The sequence below is a fragment of the Rhopalosiphum maidis genome, chromosome 1 (assembly GCF_003676215.2).
Source record: "Rhopalosiphum maidis isolate BTI-1 chromosome 1, ASM367621v3, whole genome shotgun sequence".
NCBI classification, from domain to species: domain Eukaryota; kingdom Metazoa; phylum Arthropoda; class Insecta; order Hemiptera; family Aphididae; genus Rhopalosiphum; species Rhopalosiphum maidis.
The window spans coordinates 83,003,990-83,028,601 of NC_040877.1; the positions used below are offsets into that span (position 1 = coordinate 83,003,990).

Below are 24,612 nucleotides of genomic sequence, written 5' to 3' on the forward strand. Positions count from 1 at the left end.
TTCCTTAAACGTAAGAAAAACTTACGACAGCCGTTTAAAAATGTGAAAGAAATCTCAGGGAGCGTAGCTTAAGTTTTGACAGAGCTCCATTTGGAATCGTTTTTCGACTATAACGATTTATCATTTGTTTCGAGTTTATAAAAATAATACAGCACATGCGTTGAGACTAGCTAACGATGCAAAATAAGCCTGAAACACGGTATCAAGTCCGTAATTTTTTTAACTATTATTTTAGAATAAATAAATACGTTCATATGATACATAATTTATGTATTATTTATACACTTTTAGTCGTTAATTCATAAGAGATTTTTGATTACGATGTTATAATAAAATAAAAATATAAGATTTATAGAACGTTTTTGATATAAAAGATTAAAGCGTACGGTTTTTTTTATCTTTATTTTCGTAATATTCGTTACTTCAGTTCAAAAATCATCCATGCGTAGCGCGTCTGCAAGACTCGTTTCGTCTTGAAATATAAGCTTATATTACCTAGGTAATAATGTTAATAAGTAATAACCTTTGTTCCCAATCCGGGACTGTCCTTAGGGATGGACAGTCACTCGTCTTCGTGTATTTTATGTGTTAGTCTTGCGTTTGGAAAAAAAAAACAGGAAAATTTGATTCGAACATTTTATATTATTTCATAGTTAAAAAAAACTAAGTTATTTCTTAGAAGTAAAGTATAGCACAATTTACTTAATAATATTATGTAATAAATTAATAATTGTCGTTGTCAATCATATTATAATGGAGCAAATATGGTGGGACAAGACCGAAAAGGTACTTATAATCATATTTTTAATATAGTGTTTTTGTTTTTTATAATAAGTTTGATCAAATTTTATAAAACAAGAGTATAGTTAGAATTATATCAACGAACAATTATAGTAGTTCGTATGGTCGATGCCATATCTTCACGAAGCTAATTTATTATAAATATAAGCATTAAACAGTTCATGAAATAAAATAGTTCTAGAATTTTTTTTTCCAAATTACTACTCTACCGCTTGGTTTTGTTCTACCATATTTGCTTCATTATCATGTTTCCACGTCATTTGATCCGGTATATATTATATCCTGCGTCAAATAATCTCTGTCACTTGATTCGGGGATTAAAGGATATGTATAAAAAAAAAGTGCAAAATTAAGAAAACACCGTTTTATACGCATAATTTTAAAAAGTAAATCAATAAATATAAATATAATAAATAAAAAAAAATATATATAAACTATAGAAGAATATATTTGCCATAGCATAATATAATATTATATTTTTATTTTGTATATATTTGTTTATTGATTTATCAGTATATTTTAATATATAGTTAATATTTATGGTATAACTCGACATTTTATCCACGCCAGACGTAGAAATTATGTTTGACCTATCGTACGCATCCTATATAATATTGTAAAAGGAATCCAAAAAACGTATAATATTCTTATAACATGTTTACGATGTTATATCATATTATAAAACATAAAACATGTTATAACTATCTGGCATCGTTTTTATATAACGGTTGCGGACCGGCCCGGTCGGTTCACAGTGACTCGACCGAATATTCAGCATTGCGCTCATCCTGATGTATACGACCGTTGCAGAAATGCAGATGTAATCAAACCGTGATAGCATTACCTGCTGGCCGCAGTAACGTTGCGAGCTTGCATTCAAATTTATGCACTAATTCTGTAATCTGTACATGTTATTATATTAATATGTTATTACACGGGCAGAGATAGTAGTGCTTTTCGACGTTTTGCAATCGACACTCATCGCGTGATTATAATATTATTATATTATTATCGTAGCAATATTGACTCATCGGTGCCGGTCACAACTACTGCAGTCGCGACCTAAACAGCACCCCGTCCAAGCCTCCCCTCAAAACTGACTGCTGCTGACCGAGGGCAATAATTCATTTCGGGTCTATCGTCATAACAATGTCATTATTATTACTACACGTCGTTATTGTTGTTATCGTTACCCGCCCAATATCGTAACGGCCGGTGTGTCGTCGCGTATACGTCACTACGACACGCGAACACTTACCTACAACCATATAATTGTCGAGTCACATCCACTCCGACGTACAATATCGAAACGCATAAATCTATTATGTTAATTAGTAGCCGAACCGAATCGCAGAAGTTAACATTTGGACCGGATAATTAATTAAGTCGCCACAGCTAACGGCAGGCAGCTCTGCGTTTAATCAAATCCCACACTTGAACATCATTAAGGCGGTCCCTGTATACACAGTAGTACAGTCGATGTTCGATATGAACATTACAAACGTATACTGTATAAGGCCGAAACACTGATAATACTTGAGCAGCTCAGTCGTGTAGCACATTTTTTGAAAACGGATTATTATATATGTATGTACGTATATTATGAGTGCATTGTGAATGGATACACTCGGGGAGTGGCGTTACATAGTAATAATAATAATAATAATAATAATAATAATAATAATAACAATAATAATAATAATAATAATAATAATAATAGAAGTAGGTATCTATGATATAATATAATATTATTACATATTATATTAAATACAATGATGACATTTTTTCCTCAGTCGAAACGTGACAAAATTTAAAAAAAAAAATCCCTTCTGCACCCAAACCGTCAATATTGTGACAACAATATAGTTTATATGAGTACAACAGATTTTGATTTCGTTTCGTCGTGCATTTATATTACTATGATCGTGTTATCATAATATTGTGTGGCGTAGTTGTGCAGCATGCGAAATCTAAAACAACACAATCACGCACACACACACACACACACCACAAGTACATAGTGGCATGAGACGTGTTGACTCGAAACAATAATATTCTATTATTATTTTAATTTATTGTGATATTATCGTTATACAACGCTGTGCTACGTATTATATTATATCGCGACGATGGGCGCATAATCGTCGAAAGCGAAACGGTATAAAACTTATTTTTGCAAAAACTTTAAGATAAAAAATAAAATAAAAAATCCAGACAAGATATACAGATAGCTGTTGGTTTGGGAACTCGTCAAGATACTTCGTTCACATTTACTCGGATGGATAGTGGTAGTGGTGGTGGTGAATTATAATTGTTGTTATAAATTCAACAGCAAAGATAATAAATCGTGGAGTACGAAATAGGATTTCAAGCGTTTAATATCGCTGCGCTTGACGGGATTTCGTTCAATACATTTCATTGGCGATTTTCCTTGTGCGCTCGGTGAAAATACTGTGGAAATCAAACGATTGGCTCTACAAAATACCGATTGGACTTGATTTTCAATAAGTGGTGGATTTAACCTTAAATAGTTTAAAAAAATATATTGCCCACGTGAGGTCAATACATTTTTCAGTACGTTCAGTATATAATTTGTGGGTATACAATATTTTTGCAAAAAATAATCATTAAAATACACCTTTTATAAAAACTCGAATAAATTATTGTTAGAGAAATTCATAATTATTTATTCATTACAAGACGAATGTTGGATCATTTGGATACTTTTAAGCGTGTCTTAAAATATTTGAATTAAATTCTTGGTTTTTACAAAAACGATTTATGGATTAAAACTTGAATATATGTAAGCGTCCATACTCTTTTCATTAAAGTCAATGTAAAAAATTATGTATTTATTCAAATTTGGGATAAAAAATGGAGTGTACACAGAATTCAATTTAAATATTCATTTATTTAACGTTATTGTGCACAATTAACTCATTAACCATTCTCGATTAATTAACTTTATTAAAAAAATGTATATAAACATTCTTGAATTTCAATAATATTCTATAATATGCGGATACATAATGAATTTTAAAAAACATCAACGTTTATGTGAATATTAAACTGAAAAATTCAAATAAGTAAAGTTGCTGTTTAAATTTCTGAGAAAAAATAAGCAGGAATAAAAGACACTATAAATATACATCTAAACGATTTAATAATAATTTCACTAAAAATTGCTTTTAGCTATCGGAGAAATAATTAATTAATTATACGCATAAAGTATATTTATAATTTGCGGTATTTTAAACAGTTTACATATATTATTATGGTATTGTCAAATAAACATAAAGCTGTCAATACTTGTCATTAATACAATAATGGCCCCGATCCAGACAGCATAATGGCAATATATGAATAAATAATATTATTTACAGTGTATGTGAATTAATTTAATTTTGTGTTATTTATGTTGTGTGTAGAATATTTATGTATTATCATCGTTATTTTTTTTTTTATAAGGTTGCAAATAATTTGACATTTTTCTTGAGGTACAGATGAACGATACGTCAAGGGTACGTGTAAAAAGAACGAATCATTGAACTTTTGGACGAACCACTCCCGCAATACTATTGACACCCATACGCGCGCGTTTGCACGATCTATTAAAGAACAACGGTTAACGGAAATCATTTTATTCTGTTTTTAACATAATATTATAGGGTTGCGTATAACACATAATTTCATTATTTTTTCACGCTAATTATTTGTTCCGTTTACGCCGGGCGGAGAAAAAAAAATCCAGAAAAAACCAAAAGCATGTAATAATAACGTTTAATAAAATGCATAAAATAGTATGCGCGCGTGACCTCGCCTCGAAACCTATACCTAGCCTATCATCCCCACGCGCCTTTGTTCTCCAAATAACTCATAATAATACAATATAATATGAAGGAAAATTAGCTCTGGCGTATTATAAACTTTGAACCAGTATCAAAGTTACAGGTATATTATATAATATTCGGGAACAAGATAAGGATAGGTGTATAGTGTGTTCAAACCGAGCGCACATTATACGTATATATAGTTGCGTAAACTCCACGCACACGAGCGCACACATATGTGTGTATTATACACACATATCCCATCAAGGTTTTATAATATTTATTATTCATGGAAATACGGTGGATAATGAAAAACTTGAGACGCCGAATAGTTCATAACGCGTAAGTCCCACTAACGCCGCGTTCTTTTTTTTTCGCCTGATTATCAAAAATATGTAACGACGGTAATAATAATAACAACAACAACAACAACAACAACAACAATAACAACCGCCCAGTTATGCGACGACCAGCACACCGGACTGTTGACGGTGGTGCGAGTAGGTTATAATATTATTGTTATGACGTCTTCACCAAAGCGTTGGTAATTAGACGAGACCTTTTTTTGTCTTTATTATTATTATTTTTTTTTTTTCAATTTCAACGTCTAGCGGGCCAACGACATTATATCATGATAATAATAATATGCATGTTATTTTTTTCATTCGATGAAATTGCTCGTACGACATCTTTTAATGTTCATTCATAACTACAGTTTTGGTTTTATATTCGTTTCTTTAACGCGAGACGAACAGCATTTTATTATAAAACTTTATAAATTATAATTAGAACAAAACTTGTTCAAGATTTGAATCTATTTTGTGTGCACCGATAAGGTTACCTCGGAAAAAACATAATTCAGAGTAGCTTTTGATGAAACTTACACGTGACACACTATACGATAAGCACGATGGTTTTATTCGTTAAAAAAAAAAAAGTACAACATTTCAGTGTATATATTTCTCGTTAATGTTTGTTTTTACTTTTGTATTAAACAAATAAATAATTTTACAGTGTTTAAAAAGTGTTTTTAGAACTTTAAGGTTTATTTTTTTCCTTTTTTTCTAATTGTCTGCCGTATTAAACTGTTCCTAGTTTAATATTCTAAAAAAATATTTATAGAACGCTAAATTAAATAAAGTTCCATAAGGAGTTAATAACTTATTCATAGTTTTCTTTACCACCATTTCATATAAAATTAATACAAACTATTCCTAAAATAATTTCTTTATTCACTCAAAAAACTTATTAAAAACTTTTAAATTTTAAAACAGAATAACTTCTATTTATTTTTCTGCTATAATATATAGCATTTTATTGATTTATAAAGTATCATTATGTATAATTTAAAACAGGAACATTTTATTTTTACGGCCGACGGTTCAAGTAGTGAAACTGATGAAACACTGGATAAATTTAAGTATGTATATACGTATATTATGGAAGTAAATATTTTATGCGATTAAGCTATTTATTATAAATACGTTGGGATGTGAAGAAATTACCATGCATGCTGAATACGTCATATTATATATCCTTCAGATTCTGAATAAAACTGTACTATTTTTAGAGTAGATTATTTTTTTTAAATACCTTTTTTTATGAAAAATTCTTGGGTAAAAAGTACTTTACATTTATAAAACCGTAAACACTTTTAAGATCGGAAAATAAACCTGGATGGTATTTTAATTTTGTTGAATAAATAATATTTTTTTGAACATTTTATAATATTATTAGTTTTATTATAAATTTAAAATTTGGGTTAATCTGCTACCATCACAACATTAATAGTTTATCATTTAAAAAAATTAATTTTTTTTTGCTATATTATATTTTATTTAACTTAATATTTATAAGGTAATACTATTTATTTATATGTGACTATAGACAATCCATATAATCATTACCTAGGTGTGATGTAAAATAATTAAATTCTAAAAGTCATATATTTTAACACATTTCCCAGATCCAATTATTTCTCATCAATAAGTGTAGATGACAATTCAGTCGATAAAACTTTATAAATTATAATAATAATAAAAACTTCAAATAAAATAGTTAGTAATATCCTAAATTACATGTTTATACGCTTTTTTTTACAACCAATTTATTTCGTATACTATTGTAACTATATTTTTACCATAAAAAAATATACAATAGTGCTTATGATAAGTGCATTATAGTTAAAAAACATTTCAATTGGAGTCGTCTAATATTATATAATATGAATAATACATTTTTTTTCTCCAGGATTAAAAATTTAATACAAAATGAATTATTTTAGAGAACTACTCCAAATGTAAAAATACAAGTGGTACGCTCAATTGTAAAAATTACTCAACTTAATGTTATTTGCTGCACTGGCTCGGAACGATTTTATTGTTTCCGTTTACAAACTGTCTGCATATTTGTGCAATTCAAGACACACACCATGTATAATCTATATCCATAGTCCAAATGTAAAATACTCGCTAATGGTAGATTATTTTGCTCGACTTGATTTTACTTAAATTGTCTGACGGAATCGTTTAATCCGTTAAAATATTGCATTTATCGTGGACGTTAGACCCTTTATTATTCCGGTATAATTAATATTATTTTTTATAACTGCAGTGATTGTATATTATCTGGATTTAAAAACACATGACTAGAAATCAATTCGTAAACACGCACTATTCAAACGCATGGATAATACTATCCTGTCTGATATTTGTTTAAAATGTTCGTTAAAAATGTATTCGGTATTATATATAGACAGTGGTCTGTTTCAGTATGTATCGGCGGCGATAAACCATCAAACATAAGCAAAACACTTAAAGTACGATTCTTCGTAAATAATATTTTCAGTTATTTATATATTATACATATAGATATATATATATATTTTGCATTTGGCTGGTAATAAATATTTGAAAGTCTAACTCACCGGATATCACGATTTCGTAATATTTCAAACCCCAATGGCCTCGCGCTCACACATCGCCATGCGCGCAGTTTAACGACTCTATGCCGTCTTATTTATAGGATATTAGATATTAAACATCTTCCTCGTCCTATACGTCTACCTCTTCTTCTCTTACTCCTCGTCTACCATTTGCCACTACCTCTCTCTGCAATACGGGAAAAAGGTTCGTTTCATAATTGCATTATACGTTTTATTGTGGCTTGTTCAATTATATAATAATACTAAATATATATACAATCAACAGTGTTCGTCGATTGGTTAGAACGAAACATTATATTTTTTTACCACAGTATCGATCCTTAGTGTACGAATTGACTTTACCTCGTGAATTATTGAACGTTGAAATTATTTGAATACAATTATGTCATGTAGAAATAAAAATAACCTGCAATTGCATGTACTGGTAAGTTTAACCGTAATGTTAACATATTTAAAAAAAAATGTATCATGTTATTTATATTTAATATGTCTACTGGATATTGTTATAATACATATTTGTAAGTATAAAATGAAATCTTTGAACGAGTAATATATACACACACACACATATATATATATTACAATATAAATTATTTTAAAAATATTTTAACTCTACAGCCGCAGACATGCCGTTGTTTAAAATAACAGTTAATATTTGATTGTTTTTAGTTTAAAGAATGACAATAGTATCAATAGAGTTATTTTGGTAATATCAAAATCAAATTAGCTAAAAACATACATTGTCAAAAGATTCATCAATGAAAAATAATTCAGAGAATCATATTTTTGAGTAACGAAAAACTAAAATGAATGAATAGAAACAAAATATATTTAATAGTAATTTATTATAAGTAATAACTAACAATATATTATTATAGTACATAAAATATTTATCGATGAAACATTTTTCGTTTTTTGTCTGAAATTTTTGTTAACTACTAATAGGTAAAAAAAAAAAAAAAAACACTTGTACAAATATACGATATGATTATTAGGTAATAATGAGTTTAATATTTGAACATGTTAATCGTATGTAACTCCGCTAATTTATACCTTACGCCATCGGCGAACGGCCTAATTTATAGCAACATTAAAACGTATTATTTTTTTTTCGTGTTTCGATGTTCGATTTACATTTACCCACAACAGTTATTTAATTACGTTTAATATCGATGATGCTATTATTATATTTGATACCGACTCGGTCCAGCTGTGCACGGAGACACTATATATTCACAGACCAAAATACAGTAACCTAATTATTGGACATGGGTGATTCAGATTGTAACCGTTTTATACGTTCACTGTGTATAAATATATTTTAGCAATAACAGTGTAAAAACGATTGTGTTGAGCTAGCAGATCGTTTCAAAATTATTATTTCACTGAACGTCAAACTAAGCGAAAACAGTAACCTTTGTTTGGTTTAAGAAGGGAAAAAACAGTATAAATGGGGTTAAAAACTTGGCTACTCCGTTGGACGCATTGCGATAAACGTAAAAGCTGCTCAATGGAAAACGGAACGTTTCCGGTGCAGCCTTGTAGATTATAAAAGATTTATGAAAATTGGGTCGGAAAGTGGGTATTCATTATTTGGTTAAAAACATCGACAAACGGCGCCATACATTCGGTTCAGCGTGAATCACCGAGCTGTTGAATAGCGATTATATTATTGTTTTCTTAATAATTCTACAAAAACTAAACTTACGAGTTACGACGAGAATCACATTACCAGTGTTGACTAACAACAAAAACAATATTATATCGTTTCCAATAGATTTTATATTATTTACTATGGTCATTGTAAATATTGTCACTTCAATAAACTAAGCCAGTATCAATAACACAATGTTTTGTTTTTTTTTTTTTTTTTATCAATATTGTAGTTTTGCGATTTATTGTATTATTATTTATTGAATTGGACATCATTGTATTTTTATTTGACTATTGATCAAGTATCTCTTTATAATAATGCAGTAGTTTGGTTTTTGTACGATAATGTCTGTTTATATTTAACAAGTAGGTATAGTTCTGTATACCTATTACCTATAGATTTTCAATATTTTTTTATAATAATATTTAATATTAATTGTATAATAAAGTTTATATAGATAATTTTGTAACGTCTTATAGTTTTTGTAAAACAAAATAAAAAAATTTCAAAAATAAGTTATTAGATATATTATTCGTAAATATCAACTTACAATGATTTTGTAAACTGTATGATTATAAAGAACAGACTTTTAATACAAAAATAGTCTATCTGAATCTATTTAAAAAATTATATTGCGTGCCATTAGGTTTAAAATGTTGACATTTTCTTAAAATTTTCGGTAGCCTGGTATTGTTTGATTAAGTTCTTTCTTTCTTTCTAAATCATCATATTGATCTGAAATCATCTAACTGAAATATTTAATGTAACCTTTTATCATGAATACAATAAATACATACTATATTATAGAAACTAAATTGTAATTTACTGTGTTTAGACGGCTTATTCAAATATGTTTATACTAATATTGCATAAACAATTAAATAGTATAATATTAATTAAATTATGATCAATACAATTATATATTTATTATAATAGTACTTAATGATATAAATAATATATTATTATAAGGAATTAGGTAATGAAAAAAATATAACGAAATACGAAGAAAAATAAATAGGGCACAATAAATATATTTGTGAAACTTATAGTGGTTAAATATGTTTAAATGTACTGTAAAAACAATTGTAATAATAATAATAATAATAATAATAAATTAAATAATAATATTGTTGGTGGAAATACTCTTTGTTTTTCCACCTTGTTTTTTTTTTTTTCACGACAACCCAAACATTATAGTACAAATTTGTGTATGCATATACCTTTCATATATATACATAAAAAGATTTTAAACATACATTATATTCTCGTCGGTTAATTTTTTTATATGATAATTTTAAATAGGTTAAATGTAAGACTTGTAATACAGGTAGAAGGTGATTATGAGATTTTTTATAATAGGTAAACGGCCGTGTATAAGAGTAAATTTTAGTTTATAATTTAAATTATTAAATATTAAAACACATTATGTTGTATACAAATACAATAAAAACAATTATTTATTTATTCAAATGTGCTTATAGAATATTAATCAATATTATTATTATTTGAATTGATTTATACCAATAAATACCCAACCAGAATTACCTATATTTTAAATGTGGTATAGTTTATTTAAAAATGCATATCAAGTGTTGGTGCCTCACTTTGAAATATATTTTTATTATTAATTATAATTTAAATAATAATGATTTAATTATTATTTAATTTATTTTATATTCGTTATATATATATACATAATATTATGTAAAATTATATGATCTCATATTACTTAAAGGATGTTATTGAAAGTAATTATAATATAAAAAAAAATACTAAAAATTATTTAATTACTATGACATGATTAATTATTAATTTAAATCATAGACTTCTGATTTGTAAAAAATATCACATATAATTATAAAAAATATTATCATTATTATCTTATTTTTATGGCTAATTAAAATTATTTAAATTACTTTTGAGTGCTTTTATATTCGCTTTTTATTTAAACTTTAAATATTACACTTAATTTTCTATAATCGTAATTTGTTTCAATCGACTATTGAATACACTAGATTTAATAACCTATTAAGAATTATAAAAATAATAATAATAATAAAAAAAAAATTTCACACGAAAAATAAGTTATTAATCATGCAAAATACTCAATAAATTTTTAATATTAAACATTTTAAACGTAATGCAAATAGTTATATGAAAAATTAAATATATTATCAGTTTTACATAGTTATATAATAATTAATATGCATATATCTCATTAAATTAAGGATACAAAAATGACAACTATATATAAATATACTATTCAAATAACAAATAAATTTAATATTTATTATTATGGGTAAGCATGTTATAATGAAAAAACTCGACGAGTTTAAAGTTAATAAATTGAACGAGAAAAAATAACAAGCCGTTTTAGTAAATTAATGTGCCGTATTTCTATATTGACAATAACGGATCATACGACGTATGATCATCAGTTTCACTAGTATTGTCAGATACCGTAGTTCCACTTATCACGTATAATGGTTCAGAAGACAACGTCCTATGATCAAATTTTTTTCTACTAACTACGCATACGATCAATTAAACATCATAGATGGTAATGTAAATACACTGTTTAAGACAAATACAACGTTCAATCGAAACGAGAATTGGTGGTAAACAGTACGGAATCGATCGTAATGCACGTCACAAGCTACAAGGTAATACGAATTATTTCTGGTATGTGACAAACAATTTGATTCCTGAATTTTAACTAGATGTTTAAATTAAGATTTATTTTAATATAACACATGTTATTTTATAATTATTAACTTTTATCTTTCGTTTATATACAGCAATACAGTTTTTTAGAATTATGCTATTATCATTTTTTTTTTTTTTTTTTAATTTGAATTGCATTTTTTTTTATTCAATTTCGACTTAAAATAGCTTTTTTCTATTTTACAAATTTAGTTGTAGTTTGAGTTAATATTTTGATTCATACCAATTATATTTACTAACATTTTATTATTAGCATTATTTATTTTTGAATTCTTTATTGCAGACTATTTTAAAAAGTTCTTTGTGTTTTATACAACTTTTACTGATTTCTAACTTGATTAATTAATTTTTAAGGTTGATAAAATGAATAAGTAATAGGTTGTTAAAAAAAATAATTAATGCAATTCTGGATTTAAAGAAAACAAAAATGTTACAATTCAGAATTTATATAAATTAAAAAGATAAAATTATAAATAAGTTACTATTCGGAAATTATAAATAAATAAAAAAAAGATATCTGAGCGATACTCTGTTTAAAATGCAATGTAAAATAATAACTTAGGCATATTTGTTTCTTTTATACTTTATTTAAATCACTAATAATTACATACATGATTATATATTAATTAACTAAATAATGTTTAATTTATCGATAAATAGGAATTAGGGCTTAAAATGCATAGTCATATCAAAACCAATACAATTCAAAATTAAACTATAAATTTTGATGTTTACGTAGGTATATTATAATATCATTTTGATCGTATATTAACAATATGATTATGAAATACCTAATGAAATTATTGCAAAATATTAAGCTCGTGTCATTTTGTATAATTATGATTATGGAATAGAAACATATAAATCATGAAATTATGATATGTGGATAGTGAGCGCTATAGTCATTCTGGTTATTTATCCGCGGTCATTTAATATAAAATCACATAGTCTGATCGAATCTAAAGTTTGTTTTTCAACACCAAAGTTATTCACACTTAATTAGTATAGTTACAAGGTCTTAAACTGATTAGTTTTAAATTTTATGAGAAACAGCACAACTCTAGTGTTGCTATTATGATTTAACTAAAAAAAATTGTTTTTTATAGGTACACATTGTTTCTATGTTAAAATCCAGTGTATCACGTGTAAATGTTTTCCCAAGCGACATTGTTTGAACTCATTATTTCATGTTAATATGCATAATTGTTAATAACAAGAGCTAGATACATGTACACATGTTGTTCAACTTTGCACAATATTACGTATAGGTTGACTTAAAATAATCTTCATAAATATAATATGTATTTATAAAATATTTTTCTTCGAAATTCCATTTTTACTGTATCATTAATTATCGCAGAGAATATCCATTAATATATTATCATGGACGAAGTGATAATAATAACATAAAATAATATTATGCAAAATCAACCATTGTAGTTACTTTAGTTAGAACATTCTTTGTTTTCTAGAAGTAAATTAAATATGGTACAAAATCCTAAAATGTTAATTTTAAATCTCTTAATTCAATCCAATAAATGTTGTCATTCTGAAACTCAAAGATAATGTATTGGGATATAATTTTTATGAGAAGAAGAAATTTATTATATTTTAATGGGTAACTAAATAGTGTCGTTTGTGTTTATCTAGAATTTCTGTAAAATTTCAAATAGCTTATTTTAGATAGGAAAAGTGCATAATATCAATTACTCCTAAACAATCGAACAAAATTCAATCGCTTAGAAATTATATTTGAGTCTAATATCAAATATAATTATTCAACAAAAGTATCAAAAAATAATATATATTTTCACAACATTTTTCGGCTAAAATTAGTTAATATCATACCAAAATAATTGTAATATCGGATTAAACAATCAATAAATCCACCAACACTTATTTTTCAATCACCAAACAACACTTAGGTAATTATTAATAATACTATCATACACACAAGAAATCCGTGTACTTAACAAATGGAAAACGATCTGATAAGTAAAAAAAATAAAAAGCAATACATTCTACTAGTGGATTATCCATAATCAGATTGTTCAGACCAGTACACCATTTTCATCATGTTAAAAGCTTTACGAGCATATGTTTAGATTGCATCTAACTGACCACTTGCTGACACGTAATATACCAAAGTTGTGTAAGAAAAAATTTAAAAGATTAGCAATGATTTACTAAGGTCTTAGACCAACGGAATCCATGTATGTTCATTATATAATATTCTTTAACACACTATACTAGCAGAAGTACTTTAACAAAAGCAACTTATAAAATGTAAGGATATGTTTTCTCGTAATATTGAAAAATCAATACGGATAGATTTTATACTTTCCTATTCTCATATTGGATTTATAGATTATAAATGACTATAATTAACTATTATTATAGTGTGTGATTATCCACACACTCGTATTATTAAAAATAATTTTTCTCCGTCTAAAACCAAATAGTAAAACTATAAAATGATAAATAAAAGTTAATCTATAATTAATTATATAATATGCATTTATTACAAAAGCACGTCTGAAGATACCTATTACAACAATTAAATAAATGTATACTCTGTATACATTAAAAATGTTGTGAAAATAAATAAAAATTTCATGTATGTGCTTTCTTCGTTATTAAACTGTGTGCACTGAGAAAAATAGTATATTATATAATAATAATATAGAGATTAAGATGACTTGAAAATATCTATGCCAATTAACAAGTCAAATAAAATACTATGATTTATTAAAAGTCCTTGAGTGTGATAAGTCATAACTAATAACTATTCAGTACACAATCAAAGAATATATTTCATTTATTTTAGATTTATTAAAAATAATTACAATAACCATTACCCTAATTAGTACACATAATATAATAACTCAGAAACTACTCTTACGTTTTGATTTAGATGCGTTAAAGTATTATTATTCACACAGGACACTTCTTAAATTTATCGTATATACTGATTACTTCCGACGTATAATAATAAAACGAACATACTCAGTGACCGCATCAAGCGATCACTGGTGAAAACCCCTCTTTTCCTGAACTCTTATCTCTTGTATGTAATACCTTAACCCAGATTTATACATTGATGTTTAATTTAATGTTTTTAGTCTATTAAAATTTGCTAACTTAAGACTTAGTTATAGTAAACATTTTTTATTGACCCAGTTTTTAATTATAATAATGTTTATGTTGCGCAACTAGTACATCATAACAACTGTGCTCTAACTTAATATATATGTTTACAATTTAAATGTAATAGATGTTGTGTTGATTCAGCTATTTTTTAAGTAAATAAATAATTCAATTTAAGAAATAAAATGATAATGTATTTCTAGTTTTCTTTAAATTTTAAAATAATTTATATCTTTAATGAAAACATGATTATATAAATTATGGCATAATATCATATTTATTTTGATGTATATGTTATGTGCTATTCGTATAATATATAACCAATAGTATTATAATATGTATTATATTTTGTTGTTTCACTAAGTGGATTGCCATTTAATGAAATAAATTACTTAATATAAAATTGTATTATTGTATTATTATTGTATTTATTGTATTATTGTTAAAAGATATTCACTTCATGAAATTTTTAATTATTTCACCAAGTGGAAACAAAATGGTTATCCACAAATTGGATAAATTTTCGTGTAATGGACAATTTCATCAAGTTTATAGGACATAATATAACAAATTATATACAAATCTAACAACTTAAATACATTTTTTGAATATACAAAAATAAAAAATTTCACAACTTTAATAAATTTATTATTAAAGGGTAAAAACTTGGAAAATCAGATCAAAAAATTTGTGTAATATTAAATCTAACATTGTCTCTTCACGTACTCCCTGTTTATAACTTTATCATTAATTATCATTGTTAATTTATTTTAACATATTTGTTTAAAATTATTAGTGCATTACAGAGCATTTATTATATTATAAAATTGTTTTTATTATTATAAAAAAAACATTTTTAATCTGTAAATAAATTAACAATTGAAAACGTGAGGGAACATCCTTCGACACAACTTCAAAATTATATAGTTATTAATAATATTATATATTTTGATTATTTCAACTCATAATAAAAATATTTATACATTTGTTTTCGTGTTACTTAAATAATTGGAAAAGCCAATTTGTACAGCTAATTTGTATAAATATTTCAAAAACTTAATTATTTGCTGCTATTATGTGTTCAAACGCTTATAATATGTGAGTTGTGAGTTATAAAGTACTGGCAGCAGGTAGGGTGGATAAATAAGTATGTATTTAGTTGGTTCATGGTTATAGACGATGTTAAACATATATGCATAATGTAAATTGAATACAGAGTGTTCCACTAAGGATGTAAACACCCCAAATTTATCCTTTAATAATTAAATTATTATGCAAGTATTTAATCTCCATTACTAGAGTTTTTAAGTATAATACGTAAAGATTATACTTCCACGCATGTGCTATTATAGGAACGTCCTGTGGAGAAACAAAATTATGTATATTTTTTTAATGAAATACTTTTTTTTTATAATGGGTTGTGTAGTGGATTTTGTTACTAAAAATATAAATTGTTATATTAAAATCAAAAGTAAAATAAATGGTTCCAAATATGTAAATAAATATTATGCTTGATAATCTTAAGATGAATAACATGTACAATTAACTTTAACATTACAAATAAAAAGAATATTCCTAAATATATTTAATAAATGCAATGATAAGCATGAAAAATCGTTATAATGTAATACTTAATCTATCTTTATAAATTCTATTAAAAAAATGTATTGATATAATAACATTTTTAAAACAAGTTTAATACTGTAGAATTTAATTGCTAATGTTTTTTACTAATAATTGTTCATAATAGTGTAATATGATTTTACGACGTTTTTTTTTTAAGTCATTACGTTTTAGATCGAAAAATAAATAAATATTCGAATTTTTGTTTTCGATTAGCAAATCGTATTTAGTTTTTAATAATTGAGAAAAACAAGCGTACACTTTTGGACGTAAATGTTATTGATAAACTGATTTCTTATTTTCTTAGATTTTAATGAAAAATCATCACATACAATTTTCATCAAACATTCACATTCAATATTTATTATTATGCCTATTATTTTCAAAATATTTTATGCCTTATTATATATTACAGATACTTAACATTTTCTACTTTTATTAGTTTTTTATTATTTTATTTTTTTTATTATGCTAATAAGATTATTGTCTCTATTTCAAAAATCTAATAAATTGAATAAAAGATAAACGTTAACGATTAAGTAATTTCATCATAATTATAATAATTGTATTCAAAATTAGCTAATTTAAGATATTAATATTAAAATTACACGATATCGATATGACAGTAAAAACAATACATAATCAATGCCAAAGCTGTTTATTTTTCAAAGTGCAAGTTTATATTCGATATAGTTAACATGATTGCATATAGTATTATATAATGGTCGACGAGTAAGTCGTACTATGTATTAATGGTGTTTGGTATTGTAATGGTTTTACTACGTGGATCCATTTATGAGTGTATTGAATCCAAACTGTATCATTATAATGGTAGTAGTTCAATCTGTAACAAACAAATTCATTTAAATTGTATTATGTTGTTTATTTAAATTTTATTTTATAGTTTCTACAATACGTATACCAAGATAAGAAAAAGTAATGTTTTGAGAAAATATAATTTAGCAAAATTGAACTTAAAATAGGTTTATATATGTTTTTGTTTTGACTTACGGACAACGGATCTAACTTTATACCACAGCTAATAAATTTGAATGCAGCTTCACAGCCATCTTGTTTATCAGCTATACATACACGAGAAACAAATATAATTATTAATTTGAGCTTATAAATTTGAATGTATCTAATAATAATTATTAGTTAATATATTTGATGTAAATCTCTTATCCAAATTATCTCATTATTTTAGAAACCAATTACACTTGAGAAGTATAATTAATAAATTATTTTATTTTAACCAGAATTTTAGTAAAATTATATATACATTTTTTAGTACTTAAAATATAATTGAACTATTGTTCTGTCTCATATAAGTGTAACCTTACGTGGTATGCCTCTGCGCACTGAGACGATGATAGATCTGACTAAAACGCACCAAGTGTTGCGCTCTCGGGTTTGTTATTTTATTATTCCGACAATTATATTTAGTTTAGGTTAATACGAAATAATTTTTTTTATAGAAGATACCAACTCACGATATAATTATACGAAAACCAATACTAGGGAAGTTAACTCTTCTTTTAACTAATAAAGCTAAGTTAATTTATAAATAATTTAAATAAATTTAAAAATAGAAATTAAATTGAAAGCTTAAAATTATTTAATATTATTTTTTATAATTTGTAAAAGTAAATTCTGTTCTGTTATTAAAATAAAATTTTGATTAAAAATAAATGAATCAACATAATTAAGTTCATTTTTTGTCTATATTCAATTATTTTTAATAATTATTTTTTTTAATCCTAACAATTAACGTATTATATAATATTGTAATGCAATATATTATATCTTACAATTTAAAACAACATTTATAAATTAAAATTAATAGCTGCGAACACTTCCATACTTTTATATTTTAATCAATGTTAAAATCAAACAAAATAATTACATAATATTAAAGGATTTTTTTTTTTTTTGTAATCCACAACTTTGTCCGGGGTAATGACAAAACTAGTCATTTATTTCTCTTTTTTTTTAACCATAATTATCATATTAAATACCTATTAGAACATATTTTCAACGCAGATAGAATATTAATCAATTTTTAGAAAGAATTAAAAAAATTTAATTCATTTAGTAGGAAGTAGTAGGTGTATCATATCAATATTTAAAGTAAAATAATATGACCATTAACTTTATTTTTTTTTTTATTCATACTTAAATTATCAACAAAAAACCTGTAATACCATGATTATTTATTCAAAATTACTTATTGTTAATTCATAACGGTTTTTGTTTACATAAAAATAAATTATTTTTCTTTTATCACTAGAAAAATATAATAATAACTATTAATTGATATTAAGCATACACATGTGCATAAGAGAGTATTGGGTAAATTAGTTATATTTTGATTTGTTTAATAATGATTAACAATAACATATTTTTTGTTTAATTATCATTATCCATATTATATATTATATTGTATGTATGTACTTATACAATTATTATAAATTATTAACATTTCCATTTATCTTAAAATAAATTATTTAGTTCCAATATAACCTGAATCTTATACTAAATTGTTAAGACTTAGAAATAAAATTGTATTTTTATAAATTTTTAACAGCATAAAAAAAATGGGCAAACATAATTTTATATTTTTATATGGGATCTTGTATTAAATTTACCCAGAAAATTGTTTTTTATCGAAATTTAAAAGAAAAAAAAAATGCTAATAAATAGCAAAAAAAAAAAAAATAGTCCAAATAATGTTATTGTAAATATAAAATAATTATATAAATATTTGGTGAAATTTTAAAGTAACTTACTATATTTGAAGAACAAAACGTTTTTGAGTAATACAGAAAAAAACAAAATTAATTTCGTCAAAAATTTGGTTTACGTAAAAATTCTCATTTTTCTTAATTTTAATTTTTTTGTTTTTCCAATTAAAAAAATATTCAACAATTTTTAATTTCAGCCTCTCTTAAGTTTAAAATAAATTTAATTTTCTATCTAAAACCACCTCCCATTTGTATTTCTCCAAAAGCTGATGTCAAACAAAAAAAAAAAACATCATTATAAAATCAATACATTCTTCGCTCTGCTCAGAATCTATAAAAGTGACTTATTATAATATAACTTAGTGAATAATAACTTAATTATTTATCTGAAATATATATTTTTAATTCGTTCATTTCAAAATAACCACTTAAATAACGGGTGCGAATTGACCGAATTGGACTAAATACTGTCATTTCCTGAGCTTATTCATACATTAGAAAATGTTAAAATCAGATAGAACTATCAAATTAATTACATGAGAAATATTACCTGTTAGACAACCGTCGACTGCTTTTTGTGCGATTGGCTTTATTTTGTCTGTTGCCATTGAAACCAATGACGCTCCGTCGATAATACCGTCCTCATCAATCTACTCAATATAAATAAATTATTAGACTAACTTTCCAATACAATAATGACAATGATATTTATTATTCATACCAATGACATCTCATCAAAGCAGCACCTTAAAAAGCACTAAAAAAAAAGTAACATGTTCTTTAATATGATAAAAATATACAGATGTCTAATGTTATGTATATTTATTATTTATATGCCACGAATCAATTGACACCATTCTAGGATATTATGGTATTAACTATAATAAGTTAATAAATTTAGCTAGTAATATTCTAACATGCATTATTGCACTTTAATATAATACATTTGATTAGATTTAAAAAAACAAGTTTGTTTATTTAAGTAGATATTTTTTTTTTTAATGTTCCACCTACATTATTACTTAAAGAAAAATAAATCACTAAGAGCAATATAAATGTATGATAAACTGTCCTTATATTATAAACTATAGGTTGGCATAGTCTCCGATCAGAATAATTTTCAATGATTTATCGTTTATTTTAAATGTACACATTACAGTTACCTACTCAATGACAAGGTACACTTGAAATCTACTGTAGAGCAGGCAACTTCCTTGGTTTTTTAAATTTACTTTCCAAAGTACAAAGCATAATATATTTCTGAGTATTTTTATTTGTATTATAAATAATTATTTCCTATAAACTGCATTTTTAATGAAAAGTTAAATATAGCTTTATATTTTATATCAAAACTTATTAGAATTTAATGTTTTGATGTGCTGAGTTTTATATAAATGTTTTACGTGGTAATATTTGTACCAATGGACTATGTTCAACTAAACTTTATAACTAAAGTATGTTTATTTAACTGATTATTCGTAATAAAATTGTTATAAAAATAAAAATACTCAAAACAATTATCGATTTTAATACACAAGAATTTTGAGAAAGTTAAAGGTAATGAGACATAGATACATTTTGTTAATATATTTAATATTCTTTTTATTATAAATGAAAAGGCAGGAAAATGAGAAATACTCTCTTATGTATTAAGTGTTGAGTGAGTCACTGTAATGGTTATCTTAAATTTTAATTCAATAATGTATCAGTTTCGCGTGAACAATCTGACTGTGTGAACGCATTTATTTGATGCTCGACGACTATATTCGTATCCATATCACAAACCGACAGAAAACGAACTAATTAGTGCCAAATTCAGCACTGCTATATCTTCGTCATTCTCGAATATGTCCTTCAACCACCAGCAGGCTAATATTATATATAATATTATTTACTAAAGTAAATTGTATTTCATAATGTTTTCATTGTATGTGAAGTGCGACATGTACATAAACAACCACAGTCACCGCACGCTTTGTAACCTTTAGCTCTCGATAAGATAACGCAAAATGATATCCTACTAATCATCCTAACCTAATCAGACCACCAATATTAAAATTGTTAAATCAACAAACAAAAATAATCCATCTAACAAGAACAAGTGCACTCTATTTGTCTCACCACTAGAATCACCTTAAACAACAAAAACTAATGACAAATTGAAAAAAAAAATGTTAAGTACCCTTTACCGTTTAACTATTCTCACACAATAGGAATCATAGTCTATTATCACTGATTACAATGATGTCGAAGTACCAGACTGGCGAACTCAGGCGCAAACACATACCACCAATGATACACTAAACATAATATTATCTTTACCTATATTTTTAAAGATGACATCGACTTTTTAGAACTAGTTTTATAGAACAAATCGGTCCAAATAGTTACTCATGAAAATATACCACGAATCATCTAAACCAAAATAATATAAACTAATAACTCTGACAACAGACTGCTCGAACAGACCTATTAGTTTACTTGTGTTTATATCAACATTTTTTGAAAAACGACTCGTTCCTGTGTTTGAAACCTAAACTACCAATTGGGCTTCCACACCGATCATATAGTATCATTTATCAAGTTCTCCGTTTAGTCGACACAATTTCATATTCAGTGGAAAAAAAAAATATTATGCACTGCTGCATTTCTAGACATGGTTGAGGTCGAAGTGTGGTACTAAGGCCTCCTTTTTAAATTAAAATGTATCTTCCCGTCTTATAATTATCTATAATTCAAATTATAGTTAAAAGACAGACACTTAGCTGTACGCTTTGGTTCAGTAATATATGTAATTAATCTTGCCTATCCTGAAGTCCCCCGAGGTATGTTGCAGTCCTACATTTATTTAACTTACGCACTTCAAAAATTGAATATAAAGAAAATCCAAACTTTCCAACTAAAGAATTTTGAAAATTAACCAAAGCTCATCTCTTTATGTCTCAAAAAAATACTATGATGATGATCTATTCATGCAAACAGTTTAACACGTAGCTAAAGCAATAAACGCTTCCACTAGAATCTATCCAACCACCGCAATCCTCTTGTATCAAACTTATCTGTACTCAACATTCCTATAACCGTAGAAGACGTTAAAAACTTAATCGTTCCCCACTACCATGAAACTCCATCGCTGGATGGATTCTTTATCCATCAGTCAATATTACTAAATATATTTTATGATATGTTTTTGATTTTTAAAATAATTTTACTTTTACCATTACGATAGATTGATATTATATTGTTTTCCGAAAACATTGTATTTATTTATATTATTAGTATTTGATTATTATAATAATTATTATTTAAATCATAATATTATATAGTTGACTTTTGAATTAATAATATATTATTGTAAATACCGTAAAACAATGTGAATAACATATGTAGATAATAATATTTTAAAATTAATTTACATTAATTTTTTGAAAACTTAATTATGCATAATAAAATATATAATATATGAGTACATAAAAGTTTTAAGTTTGTTTTAGAATTTTAACAAAATAATTAACATCGTTATACATTAATACATTACGCATTTTCATGAAGATTTGAACTTCAAATCCATATAAAAAAAATTGTGCTGATGTAATTGTTTTAAAATTTTTTTACAGATATAGCAATTTATAAATAACCTTGTATTGAATTTTCAAGACGTTTTACACAGCAAATAGAATTTTATCGATATTCAAAAAATATAAAATCTTAAATGTCTATAAAGAACTTAAAAATAGTCAAAATATTTGTAAAAAATATATTATGTACAGAAAACGATCATAATATAACCATTTGGTGAAAATTCCAAGTATTTAAGCTTATTCGTTACCTATCGAGTTAAACTAAAGAAATATAATTGATTTTATTAAAAACTAGATTTACGTAATAATTCTCGCTTTCTCTTAATTGTCTATTTGCTTTTCCCAATTATTAAAAAAAAAAAATATTTTGATAACTTATAAAATTTGACCTTTTTAAGTTACAAACTAGATATATTTTTCTATACATAATCATCTTAAAAGTTAAAAATCAAATCATATTTTTAAATACTTTTACATACAGTCATACAGACACACACTAAAAACAGATATTATAAAATCAATAAATTCATAGCTCCATCCAGCATCCAAAATGATTTACAATTTAAACGTAACCGTATTTAATAATAATATAGTCAAATTTAATAATATGATGTTTTTTATATATGAAAATAATTTCAATCACTCACTTTCAAATTTTGGTCATCAGCAATAATTGCATTTTTAGCATTATTCCTGATTTCTGAAAATAAATTTAGAAACATACAATATATTATTCATTATTTGACTTATGATTTTCACGGAATTATTACCTTCCGTAAGTGGAAATTTTTCTGAACATGCATTATACAGTGTCTTTTTAATTTCTTCCATTTCGTCTGGTTGTGGTCGTGTCTGACAAATTAATGTAAATTATATTATCGCTAAACAGTGGAAAAACTAAATGATAATTCATTACACTTACAGATGACTGTACTACCAACAATGCCATTACAATTGCAAACACAACGTTTGTGCCACGTAAATGTTCCATTTTGCTTCACAGAGACAACTCGATTTGATTCAGTGTTCTGTCAGTTGAAAGATATTAGCGACTGAATGCAGTTGTGTATTTGTTCTAGTAGAACATTGTAGTCGACAACGCAATGAACTATAATTTTAAATATCCTTTCATATTATATCCACCATGTGTATACTTAATTTCGAAATCAATTATTACGTTATGTATTATTTTCACAATAGAGACCCCACCACCTTAAATATATCGTATTATTGTACCAAAAATATACTGTATATAATTATTATGATTAACGTGATCAACGAAACGAAATTTTATTCGGTACAAGCATTTTGAAAACATTTTTTTTTATTTTTTTTTGTTTATTGATTAAGCTTCACATTATAATGACTTAGTATAGCAATATACGAAATTATATGTTTATATCATCCACTCGTTAAATTCTTATTTATAAATTATCAAATATTTCCTAATATTTTTAATTCAATTTTAAAGTCAGATTTTTGATCTATTTTTCCAAATAAATAATTATTATTACTTTAACAATTTTATGCAGACGAACAATTAAAATTAAAGTTTCTCCTTCAA

General features: G+C 25.4%; 1 protein-coding gene across 1 annotated transcript; it reads right to left on the reverse strand.

Moving 5' to 3' along the window:
* Positions 1-17,362: 17,362 nt before the first annotated feature.
* LOC113557504 (pheromone-binding protein-related protein 6-like) lies at positions 17,363-24,139 on the reverse strand. Its single transcript, XM_026963069.1, has 7 exons — positions 23,971-24,139; positions 23,819-23,900; positions 23,696-23,748; positions 20,189-20,224; positions 20,018-20,117; positions 17,735-17,805; positions 17,363-17,567 (listed from the first exon to the last, which is right to left on the reverse strand). Exons 1-7 carry the CDS (start codon positions 24,037-24,039, stop codon positions 17,547-17,549), a joined length of 432 nt encoding a protein of 143 aa, XP_026818870.1. The 5' UTR covers positions 24,040-24,139; the 3' UTR covers positions 17,363-17,546.
* Between the last annotated feature and the right edge of the window lie 473 nt (positions 24,140-24,612).